This window comes from Sciurus vulgaris (genome assembly GCF_902686455.1).
Source record: "Sciurus vulgaris genome assembly, chromosome: 18".
Classification (NCBI taxonomy): Eukaryota; Metazoa; Chordata; class Mammalia; order Rodentia; family Sciuridae; genus Sciurus; species Sciurus vulgaris.
Genome location: NC_136479.1, coordinates 11,662,395 through 11,681,130, shown reverse-complemented (window position 1 = coordinate 11,681,130; position 18,736 = coordinate 11,662,395). Strand labels below are relative to the sequence as shown.

Below are 18,736 nucleotides of genomic sequence, written 5' to 3'. Positions count from 1 at the left end.
TCCTGCGCATGCGCGAGGAGGCTCGCCCGCCCCACCCTCCTGAGGTGAATGGCCTGTTCCATTCCTGAGGGATGCTGAGGGTGGAGGAGACTTATAAGCCTGGACCAGAAAATGAAGGTGCGTCACTAGTTATTTTTAGACCTTCAACACACGAAGGATAATTTGTTATTACTTTACTTCTACCTGGATATTTGCGACAAACTTCTGAACAAAGTGAGTTTGGTACTGTTTCACCATCTCACCTCCCCCTCTCACCTGGGAGCGTTAGGGCTGGTCGGCGTGACGGCCAGGTACGGAAGCCTAGAGGGCCCCGCCCACCTTGACGGGGCCCCGCCCCACCCCGCCTCGCCTCCCGCACCCGGCAGGTTCCCCACCCCGCGGCGCCGCCGGGCAGCTCCTCCTCGTCTCCGCCCCGCCGGCTGCGGGCGCGGGGGACGTCAGCGCTGCCAGCGTGGAAACCACCGCCGGGCGCGGGAGGCGGAAGTAGCGCCCGGGACTGCCGGGCGACTCACCGGACTCCGCCGGCCGCCTCAGCCATGGACGCGTCCCTAGAGAAGGTCCGTCGGGAGGGTAGGGCGGCGCTGCGGCCCAGGCCCCCGCCTCCGGGGCGACTGTTTCCCCGCGAGCTGCCACTGTGACCCGGGAGGGGCCGGGGGCTAACCGGCCGCCGAGGAGGTCTGGCCGCGAGGGCGAGCGGCCCGGCCTGGCCGCGTCACGGCCGGGCTCCTTAGCGGCCGACCCAGGGCCTGCCGAGGTTCCGCGAGGGGCCGGCCTGAGCCGGGGCTGGCCCTCTCGGGTGTCGGCAGCTACCAGTTTGGACCCCACGAGCGCCAGGAAAGAAGCCCCAGTGGTTTCGAAGCCAGCTGCAAGGTTTTCTGTGGTTTCCGAGTTAGGAAGAAAATTGTTAGAGCAGTGGCCTTGCAACTTCAGCGTGCGCAGGGCCCTTTAGTGAAAATACAAGATTTCAGCCCTCGGGTCTGAACCTCTGGGGGGTGGGACTCGTATTACGTGTTTAGCAAGTTCCCCCACGTGATTCCGATCGTGTAGATTGTGAACCCCGGGCTAGAACCACTGGGGTCTAGAGCGGGTGGGTATTTCATAGATTGTGAATTTAGTTTCGGGGATTGCAGCTGCTCCACAACTTCGTGGCTCCTCCTTTCTGGTGGCCAGGAGAGATGTTGGCGTCAGCCTCCAATTCACCAGCTCTTTCCCTCGTTTTCCCCTTGAGAGAACAGCGGCGTGATGTACTGGACTGACTGCTCTGGCGGGTGAAATGGATTCTAATTGTCCGGATCTGGGGCTTGTAAATGAGAACAGGTGCTTGGGTTTCTTAACGGAGTCCTTCCTTCGGTACCTGACATTCTGTCTTTCCTCAGAGCCCTATTCCATATTTCAGCTTGGGATTCTGCTTGTCCAGTTGGATGCAGACGCAGTTTTTCTTACATGTGGAATTCAGGAACAATGCTGGTGTTTAAGACTGTTTCCTTTTTAATGTTGAATGGTCAGAAATAACATACTTTGTTTTCAAAACAGCAGCTGCCATAGATTTGTTCATTTATCACTGGAGAATTGAAGGCAGTAATTTGTAGAAATTAAGCCAGATTGTCTTCAGGCACACGCAATGGTATAACCTATTCCTTGGTGGTTTAACATAAATTGGATGGAAAACAAGAAAAGGAAAAGATAATATCTTTTTCTTGAGTCTTCTGATTAGCACAGGGCCTACCTGTTAGTACTTGAATTTCATTGAAGATCAGGGTTCTCAACCGTGAAGCAATTTTGTTCCCTGAGGGACATTTGGCAACTTCTGGAGATATTTTAGATTGTCACAAGGTGGGGGTGGGATGGTTCCAGGGAGATGCTGCTGGTACCCAATAGGAAGAGGCCAGAGATGCTGCTAAACTTCTTCATTGTGCAAAACAGCCACACACCAGAGAATTATCTGGCTCAAGATGCCAGTACTACTGAACCTGAGAAACCTTGGTCAAGATCATGTGTGTAACACAGTAGTTGAATATAAAGTGATGCTAAAAATGTCTCTTCTGTGTTGTTTCCAATTTCATGAGAAGGTGGGGTGGGCTTGTGTCATTCAGAAACCTGAAAGAAATGGGTTTTTTTTTTTTTTTTTTTCTCCAAGAGTAGCTCTTTCTAGGCAAATCTGCAAAACAGAGTGGGTTGGAATCCTGCTTTAAATATTACTTTTCTGACATTTGATTAGTAGATTATGATAGATGCTCCCTAAATGTGAATTGATGATGAAGGATCTTAAACTCTCCAAATGAAGATCTGAACAAGTATTGGAACTCCAGCATGGTTAAAGATGGGATGTTCACAAAAATTGCACAAAACTTAGGAATTCAGAACATGTAGGATGGAAGTTTCTGCCTTAGACTAGTGTGAAAATTCTGAATCAGTTTTTTAGAGCTAGGATTATTTGTCATTTTTATATTCAATTAAGTAAAGGAAGTTTTGCTTATAATGAACAATTTCTGTTAATGCTCGGTGGGCAGAAAAGAAAAAGCATTGCCATGGTATGAACTTTGATGACTTTTATGTTCTAAAAAAACAATTTGAATCAAAGTGAAACATTGAATTGTGTCCATTATTCCTGTTTCTTTGAGGAATATACTATTCTGGGTTAAATTCTACATTGCTAACATAAGTGTGAGCTATTTGAGCAGTTCTGAATGATCCCATTTAAACTGATCCTTGCATAATTTATATGACTGTAGAAACCACAGTGTTGTTTGATACTCATGGTCTAAAGTTTCAAGTATTGCCTGACTTAGATGTGGGAAGCTATCATCATTTAGTAGAATCACTCCTTACATTTCCTTTGGTTCAAATATAATTCTGACCCTTGCTTTTTCTTTGGGTAATGTGTAAATGTGCAGCCCTGCCATGACAGAGCCACTTGCTTGCATTGATTTGCTTTTCTTTCACAACAATATCAGTTCTCTTGTATCTGAAATGAGGGATGTCTTAAGAAACCAGGCAGGTTAATTGAGAAGGCAAGGGATTCAAGCAGGAGAAGGGCTGGGGTCTTGAGCCTTCGGTACTTTATGTCCAACTTAAAACAGGGCCCTGTAGAATAATCTCAGTGTTTACTCTTTGTGTTAATATTTGAGTGAAAAAAATGCCACAGGAGGTAATTATTCATGGTGACAATCTTAAGAAATTATTCACCACATACACACCTACACCTTTCAGTAAAGACCTACTGCTTCCTATTGCTTAAAAAATCTCTTCCTGGGCATTTGTTTAAACAAGATGTACTGCAGTTTGCCTTGGGTTTACTTTATTTTTTGAGATACTGGGGATTTGAATCCAGGACACTTTACCACTGAGCTACACATCTCTGCCCTTTTTTATTTTCTGTTTTGAGACAAGGTCTCACTAAAGGCCAAAACTGGCCTTGAACTTGGTGATCGTCCTTCCTCAGCCTCCCAAGTAGCTGAGAGTATGGGCATGTGCCACCACACCCGACCCTTGAGTTTACTTTAATTCCATCCTTGAACCAACTTAGCAGATTGACAACTTTAGCATTCCTGACTTTTTGGGCTGGATGATTCTCTGTAAGGGGGGTGGGGGGGCTATCCCATGCATTGCAGCATCCTTGACCTCCCACTGTCAAGATGCTATAGTCCTCTCTCCCCGGAGTTGTGGCAACTAAAAATGACTTCCAGTGGAGGCAGTTGTCCCCAAAGGATGGAAAGAATTGCTTCTGGGTGATGATCACTGAGAGACTCAAGAGCTGTGCTGTGCTTTGCAGAGTCAGTAGGCACCATGACCAACTTAAATCTGGATTAATTAAACTTTAAAATTCATTTTCTCATTTCTACTAACTACATTCCAAATGCTCAAGAGCCATGTGTTTCTTGTGGCTGCCTTACTAGGCAGAGCAGCTATAGTCCATTTTCATCACCAAAGAAAGTTCTGCTGGGTAGCACTATAGAGCTGGCCAATTTGTTACATCTCTTATCATCCCGAGAGGCAACTTGAACCCTGTTTTTTACTTAAATAATTACAGCTCATGCCCATAATCCCAGAGGCTCAGGAGGCTAAGGCAGGAGGATCTCAAGTTCAAAGCCAGTCTCAGGAACTTAGCGAGGCCCTAAGCAACTCAGTGAGACCTGGTCTGTAAATATACAAAAAAGGGCTGGGGATGTGCCTCAGTGGTTAAATGCCCCTGGGTTCAATCCCTGGTTCCAAAATAATAATAACTCAGCCCTTTTTTGTTTCTTGTTTTCATCCAAAACTAAGTTGTTTTGTCCCCCGCTCCCTTTCTCTTTGGGTCAGGTTTTGGGAAATCTTTTATCATTTTGCTGTTACCCTAAAGGTTATTAAGGAGCAGTAGGAGTAGCATGAATAGAACATTCCTGATCCTTACTTGCTGATAAGGACTGCCAGAATTCCTGTCCCTGCTCTTAAAAAGTTTGAGGGGAAAACCCCCTCTTAGCCAAGCTTGCAAAGATCAGTTTCCTTGTGTGCCTTTGCAGAGTCCACTCTTCTGTGTCGAAAGAAAGGTGTTGTATGCAGACCTGATAGACTGTGATTTCGGCTTTTGTTTAAAGTGGATTCCTGCCTCATTATGAAGTGAGGGTTTTGCGTACAGGTGCAGGGTGGATGTCAGTAAATGATTACCTGAGGAGACTGGTTGGACTTAACTGTGACACAAAGTTCCTGCTCCTAAAAACTTATAATCTTGGTGATTCTTGATTTATTCAGGATTGCAAATGTGGTCCCCATTTCCATGTGTGTTTCACTATATCCAGGATTTTGGAGTTATAATTATAGGTAGGAGTTGTCTGACCTTAGTTTTGTCTGACTTCACCAAAAGCAGAAGCTGTTTTCATTCACACTTTTTTATTAGCTGAAGGTTAGCCGAGGTCGAACCCCAGTGCTTGGTGCTGAGACTCTAGATGATTAAGACATGGTCCCATCAGGAAGCTGTGTTTATAAGGAGCATACGCATTTTAATACAAATTCTTGAATAGCAAGGAGGGGTAAAACTAGCACAAGACTTAAGAAACAGGGAGTGCATGAAGTGACCAGGAAAGATTTTGTGGAAGAGATTCTTTAAGAAGAATATTTAGTTTGGAATTACACTTTTCTAGAGTTTGCTTTAATTGTGTTTTGTACATTTTTACTTTATGATATGATTGTCCTTGTATTATTGTTGGCAGAATATGAATCAAGAGACAGGAAAGCCATTTGTTAACTCTTAAAATATTTTGTTCTTTTTAGTTATTCATGACAGCAGAATGGTTTTTGACATTCATACATGGAGTGTAACTTCCCATTCTTGTGATTGTACATGATGTGGAATTACACAGGTCATGTATTCATATTTGAACACAGGAAAGTTATTTCTGATTCATTGTACTGCCTTTCCTCTTCCCATTCCCCATCTCTTCCCCCCATTTCCCCCTGTGCAATCTGATGAACCTTCACCTCTCCCCCTAATTGAGAGTCTCCCCCTATTGAGAGTCAGCATTTGCATATCAGAGAAAACATTCAGCCTTTGGTTTTTTGGGGGATTGACTTATTTTCATTTAGCATGATAGCCTCCAGTTCCGTCCATTTACCAGCAAATATCTTAATTTTATTCTTCTTCATGGCTGAGTAATATCCCATTCTGTATATGTACAACATTTTGTTTATCCATCTATTGAAGGACACCTAGGCTGGTTCCATAGCTTGGCTATTATGAATTGTCCTGCTGTAAATGTTGATGTGCAATAGGGTTCTTTTTTGTTTTGTATTCTGCAAATGTTAAGTATCAAGCTTCCTTAAAGTTAGATAGTTTTTGGAATCCAAACTTGTACCCCATCTACTTTTAATTTCTATGAAAGATGCATTCTGGATTAAAAATGATTGAGAGGAGTCAACTTTTCCTGTAACTTTTTTTTTTTTAATGGCAGAAGAGCAAAAACAGCAAAATAATGTCTTTACTTAGAAGTTGCTGGTTTTGTTTGTACATGGGTAACTGTTAATATTGGCAGCTTGACACAGTTCAGCCTTAAAAGTCTGAAGACATATCAAGAATTGGTGATTTCCTTTCCTTAGAATTTTTAAGTATTTTCTTAGATTCCAGATTTTCTTAGTATTTTTAAGATGAAATAACTATCATTAATCCTATATAATTCCAGTTCAGTTTTGGAAGTGATGATATTAATAAGGATAATTTGTTTTCTTAATTTTGGTGCTGGGGATGAAACCCAGGGCCTCAGGCAAGCTAGGTAAGTGCTCTACCACTAGTTATGCCCCCAGCCCAAAGATAATAGGTACCTTTATCTTTCAGATTTGATCACCTGTTGACAAATCCTAGGAAAACTTTAGAAGCCCATCAGTGAAAGAGTTGTATTAGTTACTGTGTAGCATGCTACTCTAAGCAATTTTCTTTTTGTCCCAAAATGAACCATGATTCCAGATAAACTAGAAAGATTTAAAAAATAAAGGCCTGTTGTGTAGTGTTTTTCCCTTTGCATGGTTATTGGGAAGCATTTACTCATGATATATTATTTCTAAGTGAACTGATTGTTCAGAAGCAATATCCAGGATTTTGGAGTTATAATTGGTCTTAAGGTGTTTTTTTTGAAACTTAAACTTGGATCTCTGGTATTTTCACTAAGACAAATGACTCGGATGCCTTTTCTTCTCCCTCCATATACTGCTCTCTCTGCCTGGGATTTGATAGCAGGTGTTTCAATTTTGTTGCTGCCTCAACTCTACCAGATTTTTTACCACTCAGTTGTGTATTTTTGCCCCATTTGGTTTTTTCTGCTTCTTGAGGAATTTGCAAGGTTAAATACTACTAGGTACACTTCAACAGCACTTACACATCCCTTTTCAACTAGGAACATTATGATGCTTAATGAGCCAATAATTACAGTATGTCTTCCTGTCCTCACAGACATGTTCGGGGTAGAGTGAATGATAGCTAAAAATGTCTTCAGAGAGTATCCAGTTCTTAGAAGATGGAAGGAGACAAAAGTGCCTGGGTTTTAACAATTTGTAAATTTGCAGCCTAAAATGTAACTGAATTCTCAGCAATGCCACCCGTCAATGTTGTGATTAGAAAAGGTGTGCATGGATTGTCACGCTTTGTAAGTGCTCTCTCTTTTGCATGGTTTTTGGTTTGTTTTCTAATGGTGTGATTGCTGCAAGCCTCTTTAAGGCTTAAGGACCCAGGGTCAGAGGAAGTGCTAGGACTCCGCCCTGGCTTACAGTACTCTTTGCTGGACAAGCCCCCTACTACGGCACATTCGCACACCGTGCACCTGGTGGGCTTGCTTGAGGACGGTGGGAGGCTACCAACCACCACCCAGCCTCAGGAGTGGTTGGAAACTGCTGGCTTGTCTGTTTATAAAGGGACCTTTATTTCTGAAATTGTTTCTAGTAGAACCCAGATTTTTAGTCAGCTTAGTTTACTCAAGTTTTATATAAGGCTTTATAAAGACTTAAGTAAAATAAGCCCTACTCTTCACGTGACCCTTTATAAATGTATTCAAACACATTCACAGTTAGAAAAAGAAGTCCGTTGCAGCAGTCCTGTGAGATTTTAGATCGTGATGCCACTGGCAGCCCCTGCCCTGCAGGTGTGCTGCTGCTGTCCAGTTTCATGGTGTCTTTTATTTTTCCCCCTGGCATTGAACCCAGGGGTGCTTACCCACTGAGCCATAACCCCTTTCCTTTCTTTTGGTACGGGGGTTGAACTCAGGGGCACTCGACTACTGAGCCATATCTCCAGCCCTATTTTGTATTTCATTTAGAGACAGGGTCTCACTGAGTTGCTCAGCACCTCGCTTTTGAACTTGAGATCCTCCTGCCTCAGCCTCTTGAGCCACTGGGATTATAAGTATCCACCACTGTGCCCAGCCTTTTTTTTTTTTTTTTTAACCTTTTAACCAATTCATAAACGGTCATCATCATATAAACTTCCCTGGACTTTGCTAAGAGGAATAATGGTGTAAGATCTGAAGTAAACATTTTAGTTAAGGGTAGGGTAACTGCACATCCTGGTTTGCTCAGGACTGACCCAGTTTATACCTTTAGTCCTGGTTTAATTATTAATAGTATACCCTTTCACTCTTGATAATGCCCTAGTTTGAATGATAAGATTATAGTCTTCTAGTAAGGACTACTGTAGAATAGAAAGTTTCCCTGTACAGAGAATCATTGTTTTTTGTTTTTTTTTTTTTTTTTCCTAAATGAAAACGTTAATCAAGCAAAGGTCATTTTTAAAATTAAGACTAGGTTATAATGATTTTTGAGCACAAGAGCTTTTTCAGAGTGTGAGTCACCTCATTGACTTACATTGTAATATAGAGAGCAGTACTGACTAGTGGTTAAGAGCACTGGTTCTAGAGTAATAAAGACTTAAATTCTGACTCTAAAGCATACTAACTCTGTGATTTTGTGTTAATTAGGAAGTAGCGTATGTAAAGGGGTTTATTAGCATCATGCCTGGATTATAGTAAGTTGGTAATTAAGGAAAATAAATCTTACTGAATACTAAAATTCTGTGGCAGGCTCTGTGTTTGGTGCTGAAAGATAGAAATTATGACATTCTTCCTAAGAACCTGACATTGAACTATTTTGCTTGTCAATATCATAAAGCAGCCCCCTTCTGTATGCTGAAAATAGGCTTCTGTATGCCATTTATTCCTTTCGGTTTGTGTCTGGCTGTTGCCCTGATACTGTAAAGCAACATGTATCATGCAGCTACCCTGTCTGGCACTGTAATAGATGTAGGAAATGTGAATAAGAAGGTAGTGACTATCCTTAGTGTAGAAGCTTATGTAGGCATGGCTTTTAGTTTTAAGGGATCCATTAATAAATGTACAACTTTCCTTCAAGCATTCCTTGGCTTAGAACCTCATATGATCCTGCTACTGGTAACACTTTGTATCTTGGATTATCCAGTTAATGCAACAAGCATGTGAGGGTCTACAGCATTGGAGTCATATTCACATTTAATTTACTCCACTATAACTATAAATGCTGCTTTCCCTATCCATCCACATCCACCCACTGCTTACCCCACCGAAGCAAGTAGGAGGGAGAACAGTTGCTCAATGAGAGACTAAGAAGGGGGATGATCCTTTTGCCTTTCTCAGTGTGAGCATCTTGTCATTGCCTGTGATTCTAATGTTTATAAATTCATATTGTTCACATAAAGTGGTTTCTAAAAGTCTTTTTTCTTTTCTTAACTGCAAAATTTGTTCCAATCTTATAGGGACAATTGACTGTTAAAGAGATAGTATGTTGATATTCAGTGCTGAGAGAGTACAATAAGTTCTGTAAGAAAAGTCAAAATTAATGGGAGTATGAATTCTTGTTTTCAAGAAGTTCATGATCTAAGCTAGTGCAATGGCTCAGGCCTGTAATCCCAGCAGCACAGGAGTCTGAGGCAGGAGGAATTGCAAGTTTGAGCCCAGCTTGGGCAATTTAGTGAGACTCTGTCTCAAAAATAAAATTAAAAGGGCTAGGGCTGTAGCTCAGTGGTAGAGTGCTTGCCTAGCATGCACAAGGTCCTGGGTTCAATTCCCAGCATGGGGTGGGGGAGTCCTCCAGGTCTAGTTGGGGAATATATCTGTGCTGGAAAGAATATTCCTGAAACAATTCACATAAAGGATATAGGGAATCATCAGAATAAATGGCAGTTGCACATCAGAATGGCCTAATTTCAAGGCTTCTGTTCCATTGTTCCCATAAATATAATCATTTTTGTCAGGCAAAGAAGTTTCACAGTGGGTTTAGAGAAAAATGGCATCAGTATCATTACAGGGGATGTGAAAAAGTGAAAGTGCTTCTACCCACAAGGGTTTCTTGGACATACTGAATTGTGATTGAGTAGGTAGCTAGAGGTAGATAACAGGCCCACAGGTGTTCAGCTGAGGCAAGTGTTAGAAGCATGAGGCATGGAGGTCAGGATGATCGACCGAGCAAAACTGCTTATCTTTTCATTGGGCCGGACGGTAGGGGATGCAGATTGGAGTCATCAGAGATGAGGATAAGGGGGAACATAACCAGTAGACTTAGTAGGAGTTGAGATATATTTTCTTGACCATTATCTGTTCCTCCTCTTCATAATCGGAGCACTGAGATGCTCTAGATTGCTTCCCAACCTGTCTGTGGTTACATTTAAGTTGTGGATTTTATTTAAAAACACCTATTTGAAAATGATTTTTCTAATTTGTTTAAAAATCAGAATGGATGTGGCTACATGATTACTTTGTAAGCCCTTGTGGCATCAGTGTGATGTAATAGAGGCTGGGAATGGGAGTCAGGGACCCAGGGTTCTGGCTGTCATTTATTAGCTGCATGACCACTGGTAAATCATTTCACCTTTCTCAGTCTTAATTTCCTCACCTCTAAGATTTTTTTTAATATATGTACTTTTTAGTTTCAGGTGACATAATACCTTTATTTTTATGTGATGATCAAACCATGGCCTCATGCATGCTAGGTGAGCGCTCTACCACTGAGCCACAACCCCGGCCCCATTTTCTTCTTTTTAATGAGAGTTTTTAGAAATGAAACTATTCAAAACTTTATGTATAAAACAAAGCCAATCTGCTTAATGGTTATTAGGGAGTTGAAAGCCCCAATTTTTTTGTTGTTGTTCTTTTTAGTTATACATGACAATAGAATGTATTTTGACATATACATGGAGTATAACTTCTCATTCTTGTGATTGTACATGATGTGGAATTATACAGATCATGTATTCATATTTGAACACAGGAAAGTTATTTCTGATTCACTGTATGTCTTTCCCATTCCCATTTCCTATCTCTTTCCTCCTGTCCAATCTGATGAACCTCCCCTCCTCCCCATAACCCCTGCCTATGAGAGTCAGCACCTCCATATCAGAGAGAACATTCAGCCTTCGGTTTTTTTGGGATTGGCTTATTTCACTTAGCATGATAGCCTCCAGTTGCATCCATTTACTGGCAAAGGCCATAATTTTATTCTTCTTTATAACTGAGTAATTTTCCATTGTATATATGTACCACAACTTCTTTATCCATTCATCTATTGAAGGACACCTAGGTTGGTTCCATATTTAGCTATTGTGAATCGAGCTTCTGTGAACATTGATGTGGCCACGTCACTATAGTATACAGATTTTAAGTCCTTTAGGTATATGCCCAGGAGTGGGCTAACTGGGTCAAGTTTTCTAAGGAATCTCCCTACTGCTTTCCAGAGTGGTTGCACCAGTTTGCAGTCCCACCAGCAGTGTGTGAGTATACCTTTTACCCCACATCCTTGCCAACATTTATTGTCACTTGTATTCTTGATAATTGCTATTCTGACTGGAGTGAGAAGAAATCTCAGTGTAGTTTTAATTTGCATTTCTGTAATTGCTAGTAATGTTGAACACTTTTTCATAATTTATTGACCATTCGTATTTCTTCTTCTGTGAAATATCTGTTCAGTTCCTTTGCCCATTTATTGATTGAGGTTTTTTTTGGGGTTTTTGGTGTTAAATTTTTTGAGTTCTTTATATATCCTGGAAATTAATACTCTATCTGAGGTGTAGGTGGCAAAGATTTTCTCCTATTCTATAGGCCCTCTCTTCATGTACAGGGTCTCTGAGCTAATACCTCGGTCCTTGATCTCCAGTTAGAGTTGAGTTTTGTGCAAGGCGAGAGATAGGGGTCTAATTTTATTTTATTACATGAGGATTTCCAGTTTTCCTAGCACCGTTTATTGAAGAGGCTATCTTTTCTCCAAGGTGTGTTTATGACACCTTTGTCTAGCATGAGATAACTGTGTTTATGTGGGTTTATCTCTGTGTCTTCTAATCTGCACCATTAGTCTCATGTCTGTTTTGGTGCCAATTCCATGCCATTTTTGTAACTATAGCTCTGCAGTATAATTTAAGGTCTGGTGTTGCATGTGATGCCTCCTGTGGAAGCTCCAACATTTTACCCAGCCCATTCTCCCCAAGAACACTTGCCTAGATCCCTAAAGTCCCTTCTAGAATTTGACATTTTCTGATTCTTATATTGGTAAACTGATAGAATTTCTTGGGAATATATGAAGATATAATGTAAAACTAAATGTAAAACTAAATGTAGCACACACTTACTACACACCTGTGCTGTAGAAGATATTGCCAGGTGTAATAGACAATATGAATAGAAGGAGAAATACAGATCCTCCTTCAAGCAGACACTTGGTGAGAAAGGAGAAGAGAGTTTCTGCAATTTTTTATAACAAAATTCATACTACATAGTGATCCAAGGCACTATGCTATGGAGATTAAGAAGAAAGGAAAATGAGAGACTGTCCATCCTCTGGATACCATCACTACTACAGTTTCTTCCAAATAGATGCTCTGTTTATGGAAGCTCTTACAGACTAGACTTATGGGTATATTAGCTTCCTATGGCTGCTATAACAAATTTTCACAAACTTTGTGGTTTTAAACAGCTGGAACAAAGCCATGCATGGTGATACATGTCTGTATCCCAGCTACCCTGGGGGCAGTAGCAGGAAGATCACTTGAGTACAGGAGTTAGAGGTCATCCTGGACAGCATAGCAAGAGCCCCTCTCAAAAAGGAAAGAAAATGGAATGTGTTCTCCCCCAGTTCTGGAACCAGAGTTTGCAGTTCTTGTCCCTGGTTTGTGATCAAGGTGGGCCGGGCTGTATTCAGAGGGAGAGGTCTTCCCTTGCCTGTCCAGCATATGACATTTGCTAGCATTTTGCAGCTCATGGCCACATCATTCCAATTTTCAAAGCCAGCATCTTCAGATTTCTCTTGTCTTCATGTAACCTTCTTGTGTGTGTTGTCTCCCTCTGCCTGCTCCTTTATAAGAATACCTGTGACTATATTTAGGGCACCATCTCAAGATCCTTAACTTAATCACAGCTACAAAGACTGCCATATAAAATAGCATTCACAGGCTCCAGGAATTAGGATCTAGGGAAGACAGGGGAGGTAAGCATTTTTCAGCCTATTACAGCAATAAAACAAGTAACATACCATGCATACTTTTTGTGGACTTAGTGAAAAGTGGAATAACCCTGGGGTCCATTAATTTGGAACTAGTTAAATAAACCATAGAAAGAATGGAATCAGGTGTGACCACTAAGAAGAATGAAGTGAGCCTACTGACCTGGAACTACATACCTATTACTGGAATTTACATGTACTATAATATATTTATGAATTTTATAATAAAGCCAGAAGAAAGTAGATTTGCATTTGATTTTTTTTGGGGGGGAGGGTGAATTATGTTATAGAAGTGACAGAGGAGTGTTCATCTTTAATCTTGTCTGGTTTGTTTCCCAGATAGCAGACCCTACATTAGCTGAAATGGGGAGAAACTTGAAGGAGGCAATGAAGATGCTGGAGGAGAGTCAGAGGTGAGTGTGCAGGACAGAGCCACCCTGCTTAGCACGTCCAACCTGTTTTCTGATGGCTCTGGTTTCCTTCTTTAAAGACACCTCTTAACTCAGGAATGCCACACATAACTTCTGCTGACTTTAAATTTGATATTTGTCTTGGGTAGAAGGTGCTTTGTAATTAAAGGACTTTGGTGGGAAGGCCATAATTTTCAGTTTTGTCTGTTAAGAGTTTTAAGTAGATAATACTTTAATTTGAATCTCTAAATACTTCTTACTATACATTCAGGTCAGATAGGGCATGAATTAACCAAGAAATGGGTTGAAATGTTTTTGGTGGTGGTGGTGGTTTTTCACATTCTTTTCCTGAAACTCAAATTATATCCCAAATTGGGGCCTAGGGAGATATGATTATTTTGTTTCAAATCCTATATCAGTAATGAAGAGATTCTGGCTAACATGGTCATTTTGCATGTTGAGATGTTAAAATTTGGTATGATAAAACAGTTTTTCTTTCCTTTAAATTAGAAGAATAGAGGATGAAAATGGGAAGAAGCTCATGTCAGAGGATATTCCAGGGCCACTCCAGGGAAGGTAGGTGGCAGTAAAGTTTAGTGCCTTTAGATAGGATGTATATTTTTCTTAACCCAAGATTTACCGTTGTTTAATTACAATTTTACTTACAATTTTAGTTTGCGTGTAGGTTTTTGTTTTTTTGTTTTTTTTTTTTTCCTTTGTGGTACTACGGATTGAACTCGGGGCCTTGTGCATGCTAGCTAAGTGCTCTACTGTATCATTAGTCCTACAATTTTAGTTTTAGCACAAATATAAAAAGAATATTTCCTGCGGTATTGGAGATTAAGCCCAGCAGTGTTCCACCACTGAGCTATATCCCCAGCCCTTTTTAAATTTTATTTATTTAGTTAGTTTTTTGGTGCCAGGGTTGAACCCAGGGCACTTAACCACTGAGCCACATCCCCAACCCTCTTTTGTATTTTGTTTAAAGACAAGGTCTCACTGAGTTACTTCGGGCCTTGCTAAGTTCCTGAGGCTGACTTTGAACTCAAAATCCTCTTGCCTCAGCCTCCTAAGTAGCTGGTATTACAGGTGTGTGCCACTGTGCCTGGCTAAGAAAATTTAAATGGATTGATGTGCAGTGTAACATTAAAAAACTGAAATGCCATTGACTGGTTAGTGATAATGCTGAGCTTACCAGCTTTTTTCAGAACTTAGTACAACCTCATGACTCAGAGCCATTCATGAATTTGTAATTATAACTTGAATATCATACTTAGTTCATTCTTAAAAACTGTGATCTATTCAGTGGACTGAGTTTTATTATGAGAGATATTTTAATTTGCTAAGATTTATCATTCTTATAATATCCTAAATGAAAGGAAAAGGTCAACTTTAATCATTGATTGACAGAGTGTTTAGTTCTTAGCAACTGAAGTAAAAAATCTATCAAGGCTTTAGCTTGAACTAGTGGGGGGAAAATCAGAAAAATAAGTAGCTGAATTCAGGGCCTAGGGGTTCATCAACAACTAGAAAAATATTTTTAAAATAAGTAGCTGATTTCAGTTTTCAAAGGGTTAGTCATTCTAGAATTAAAGTCCCAGCCCAACTTCCCTGAAACAAACTTATTTTCTTTTATAACCAGGAAACTTCACGTAGGTCAACAGTACAACTCCCTTAAATTGTTCCTTGACCTGAATATAAATTGTACAAGATTGCAAAAGAAGAGTATAGAGGAAGGCTCACAGTGTGAGCTAGTAAATGTTGTCTCTAACATACGCAGATACTAATATTTTAAAGTAGGCACTCCTGCTATAGCATGGTTTGTGCAAATTTTTAAGACCTTCTAGACTTAAAGTGCTTTCTACCTCAGAATAGAAAGCAAATCCTGTAAGTCTCCTTACTCCAGGCCTGAAGGGAGTACGGGGTTTTGTTTATTCTGATTCCACAGAAGTTTCCTCAGAGGAGAAACTCCCAAGAATATCTGTAATTCTCAAAAGGACAGCACATTAAAACCACTGGTCAGGAGCATTCACACCTGGTAACACTGCCATCCAATCTTTGAGACTAGTGAGATGGCAGGCGTAGTGTTGTGTGCTTTACAGGCACTTTCCACTGTGTCCTCACCATTCTGTAACGGCAGGTCGTGCAAGGTCACAAGGCTGACCTCCAGGTGGGCCTCAAGTTTCCCTCCCTGTCAAAGAATTAGAGCTCCTCTCACTTGAAGGTGATCACCCTGGGGAGAGGGAAGTTTTAAGGATTATTTTGTCAGTGCTTCTTTTTTGAAAGAGAAAAATTTTATTAGTCATATTCTGATTACTAGAAATAGTATTTTTCTGTCTTCTGTTTCACACATTGCCTTGCCATTGCTTATGATGTTAGCTGTTTGTATTGTTTCTGCCCCTCATGTCATGAACAGTTGTTGACATTGCTTGGATGGCAGTGAATCTATTTACACTTAAAGCAGATCTCAAGTTTCCCAACTTGGGGAAGAGGTGATGGTAAATAATGCATACATTATATGTTTAAGGCTGCTGATCCAAGTAGACTAGTCTGCTACATGAAGGAAAACTAGGTAAACCAATGGTGTTAGAGTGTTCTTGCTACTTTTGTGACCTTCTAGCATCTCATAAGGACTTTTGACTCTTCTAACACGTTCATTAACTATTCTCTATTTCTACTCCAGGATTCAAATGAACCAGTATTGTCAGAGCAGGACTGGTCAAATTCTTAAAAATCAAACATATATTAAGTAAGGGGTTAATCACAAGTAAGGTAATATTTGGAAATCAGTTTATAATCTGAGGTTTGTTTTCAAAAAAGTATGAACTGCATGTCAAAGCACATATTTCTCTTGTAGCTTCTCAATTAAAAAAAATTATCAAAGCTAGTTTGGATAAGAAAAATAGTTGGGAGAGTGGGTGTGTGTGTGTGTGCTCTTCCCGCCAGTTCATCAACTCTCTTATTCTGCAGTGGACAAGATATGGTGAGCATCCTCCAGTTAGTTCAGAATCTGATGCACGGAGATGAAGATGAGGAGCCCCAGAGTACCCGGTAATGGAGAATGATTGGCAACTTCCCTTTGAAAGTCTGTGTTCTTTTTTTTTTTTTTTTTTTAAATATTTTTAGTTGTAGATGGACACAATACCTTTATTTTATTTAGTTTTTTAATGTGGTGCTGGGGATTGTACTCAGTTCCTCATGCATACTAGGCAAATGTCTTTTCACAAAAACGTTTATGTATTTTTGGGTAATATATTTTGTAAAAAGGAGGCATTTAATAAAATTAGATAGTTTTATGGTTTGGGACCTTTCAAAAGGGACTGGTAGAAGAACTGAAGAATAAATGCTATGTGCTTTTTCCTTCTTCCTAAGGGTGCTGCAGTTGAAAATATTGGTGCCAGCATACATTGTCTGGAAATTGCTTGTTTGTTTTATTTATTCATCTATTTCGTCTTTGATTTTTTAAAATTTTTTGTAATAAGTAATACATTCTCCTTGTTCAGAATTCAGAAGGTAAAAATGAGTGTGCAAAGACAGTTCCTTCATGCTTCTGCCTCCCTACCTGTTTCTCTTCCCTAGAGAGAGACAATTACTAGTCTCTTGCATCTTCTTCCATAGCTATGTTGTGTGTGTGTGTAACACAAGCAGAATGGCCATGCCCACCTCTCTGGTGCGTAAATACCATGCACATGTTCTGCACCTTGTGGTTTTCTGCTGTGTCTTCTAGCGTCAGTACTTAAGGAGATTTCTTTTTGTTAAGAATTCCTTAGTTCTACTCTGATGGATGAAGCGTGTTTTCTTTAACTCGTCTCCTCTTTATGTTTTACTGGAACAAATGTAGCCAACAACTTTGGACAAGTGTCTGGAGGGGTCTGAGAAGTGGGACTGGTAGATCAGATGTGCCAAAGTGTCCTTCTTAGAGCTGAGCCAGTTCATTGTCCCACCCACCGTGTGTGAGAATACTTTTCTCACACCACTGCCTGTAAGGGTATTGTCAGACTTAAGGATCTTTGATAAGTGATGTTTTGATAAGTGAGAAATCTGAGTGAGATATTTCAGCATAATTTAATTTACTTTTTTTTTTTTTTGAACCGGGTTTAAGTCTTTTTATATGTTTTTAGATGTATTTTATTTCCTTTGGTCCATAATCCTATTTGGTTGTCTTTTTCTTATGCTTATAATTAACAGTTATAAATTTATTTATTCTTAGTTATTCTATATAAGGGAAATTAATCCATATATTTTAATTAAATGTAAAACAAAACAAACCTAGTCCCCCTTGAATTTGCTATACTATTTTCAATACTGTTTAATGCAGTAAATTGTTCTTATAACAGTTCTTTTTAAAATGTTTTCTTGGGCTGGGGAGATAGCTCAGTTGGTAGAGTGCTTGCTTTGCAAGCACAAGGCCCTGGGTTCAATCCCCAGCACCGCAAAAAAAAATAAATAAATAAATAAAAAATAAAAAAAAAAAGTTTTCTGTTCATTTTATCTTAGTTCTACCCTCTGTAGTTCTCTTTTTCCCCAGTGCTAGGGGTGGAACCAAGGGCCTTATGCTTAGTAGGCAAGTGCTGTACTGCTGAGCTACATCCCTAGCCCTTCCTCTGTAGTTCTTAAGCTTGATGTTTAATTTTTAAAGTAGTATAGAAGTAAATTATTCTAAAACACTTCATATCTGCTTAATAAAAAGAGGGCTATTTATTGCTTAGGACTCATTTTGAAAAAATATCTTCCTCTCCAAACTTGCAGTACCTTATATGCATTGATTTTTCTGAACTTCTGCTTTCTGTGACATTATGTGGATTTCAAGTCTGACAGGTTTCTCTAAATTCTAGTTTGGTTTTTATGCTTTGACTCTAATACTTGCTTAATCTAATTTTATTAACAGAATTCAGAATATAGGAGAACAAGGTCACATGGCTTTGTTGGGACATAGTCTGGGAGCTTTTATTTCAACTCTGGACAAGGAGAAGCTGAGAAAACTTACAACTAGGATACTTTCAGATACTACCTTGTGGCTATGCAGAATTTTCAGGTAAAGACATTATCAAGAGTTTTCAGTTTCCTCTAAAGTTATTTCTGAGTGATATGTGAGGGCGCTTTCTTCTGGAGCTCTACCCTGGGCCCTTCTTGGAAGAATTTCTTCACCTCTGCATGCCTCTGCTAAGTGTGGGTAACATTAGTAGCTGTCATGGAATTATTGTGAGGATGAGCTAGTGGATTAATATATGTAAAGAAGTGAGAACGTAAGCATGCACATATGATAGTGTCAGCAATTATTTATTTCTAGTTGGTTATTTTCCTAATTGGTACATATTAATAGAAAAGCAGTGATCTGGATCAAATACCTCTAT

General features: G+C 40.0%; 1 protein-coding gene across 5 annotated transcripts in view; it reads left to right on the top strand.

The window, feature by feature from the left end:
- Positions 1-339: 339 nt before the first annotated feature.
- Positions 340-18,736, top strand: part of PDXDC1 (pyridoxal dependent decarboxylase domain containing 1) — a 47,963-nt gene continuing 29,566 nt past the window's right edge. For 2 of the 5 annotated variants that reach the window (XM_079120575.1, XM_079120574.1), the window contains exons 1-5: positions 340-557; positions 13,312-13,385; positions 13,893-13,958; positions 16,353-16,433; positions 18,271-18,417. In XM_079120575.1, coding sequence (XP_078976701.1) covers positions 537-557; positions 13,312-13,385; positions 13,893-13,958; positions 16,353-16,433; positions 18,271-18,417 — 389 coding nt within the window. In that variant the 5' untranslated portion in view covers positions 340-536. Of the gene's footprint in view, positions 558-11,574; positions 12,653-13,311; positions 13,386-13,892; positions 13,959-16,352; positions 16,434-18,270; positions 18,418-18,736 lie in introns of those variants that run through there. The other 3 variants (XM_079120577.1, XM_079120578.1, XM_079120576.1) reach the window with 2 other exon arrangements.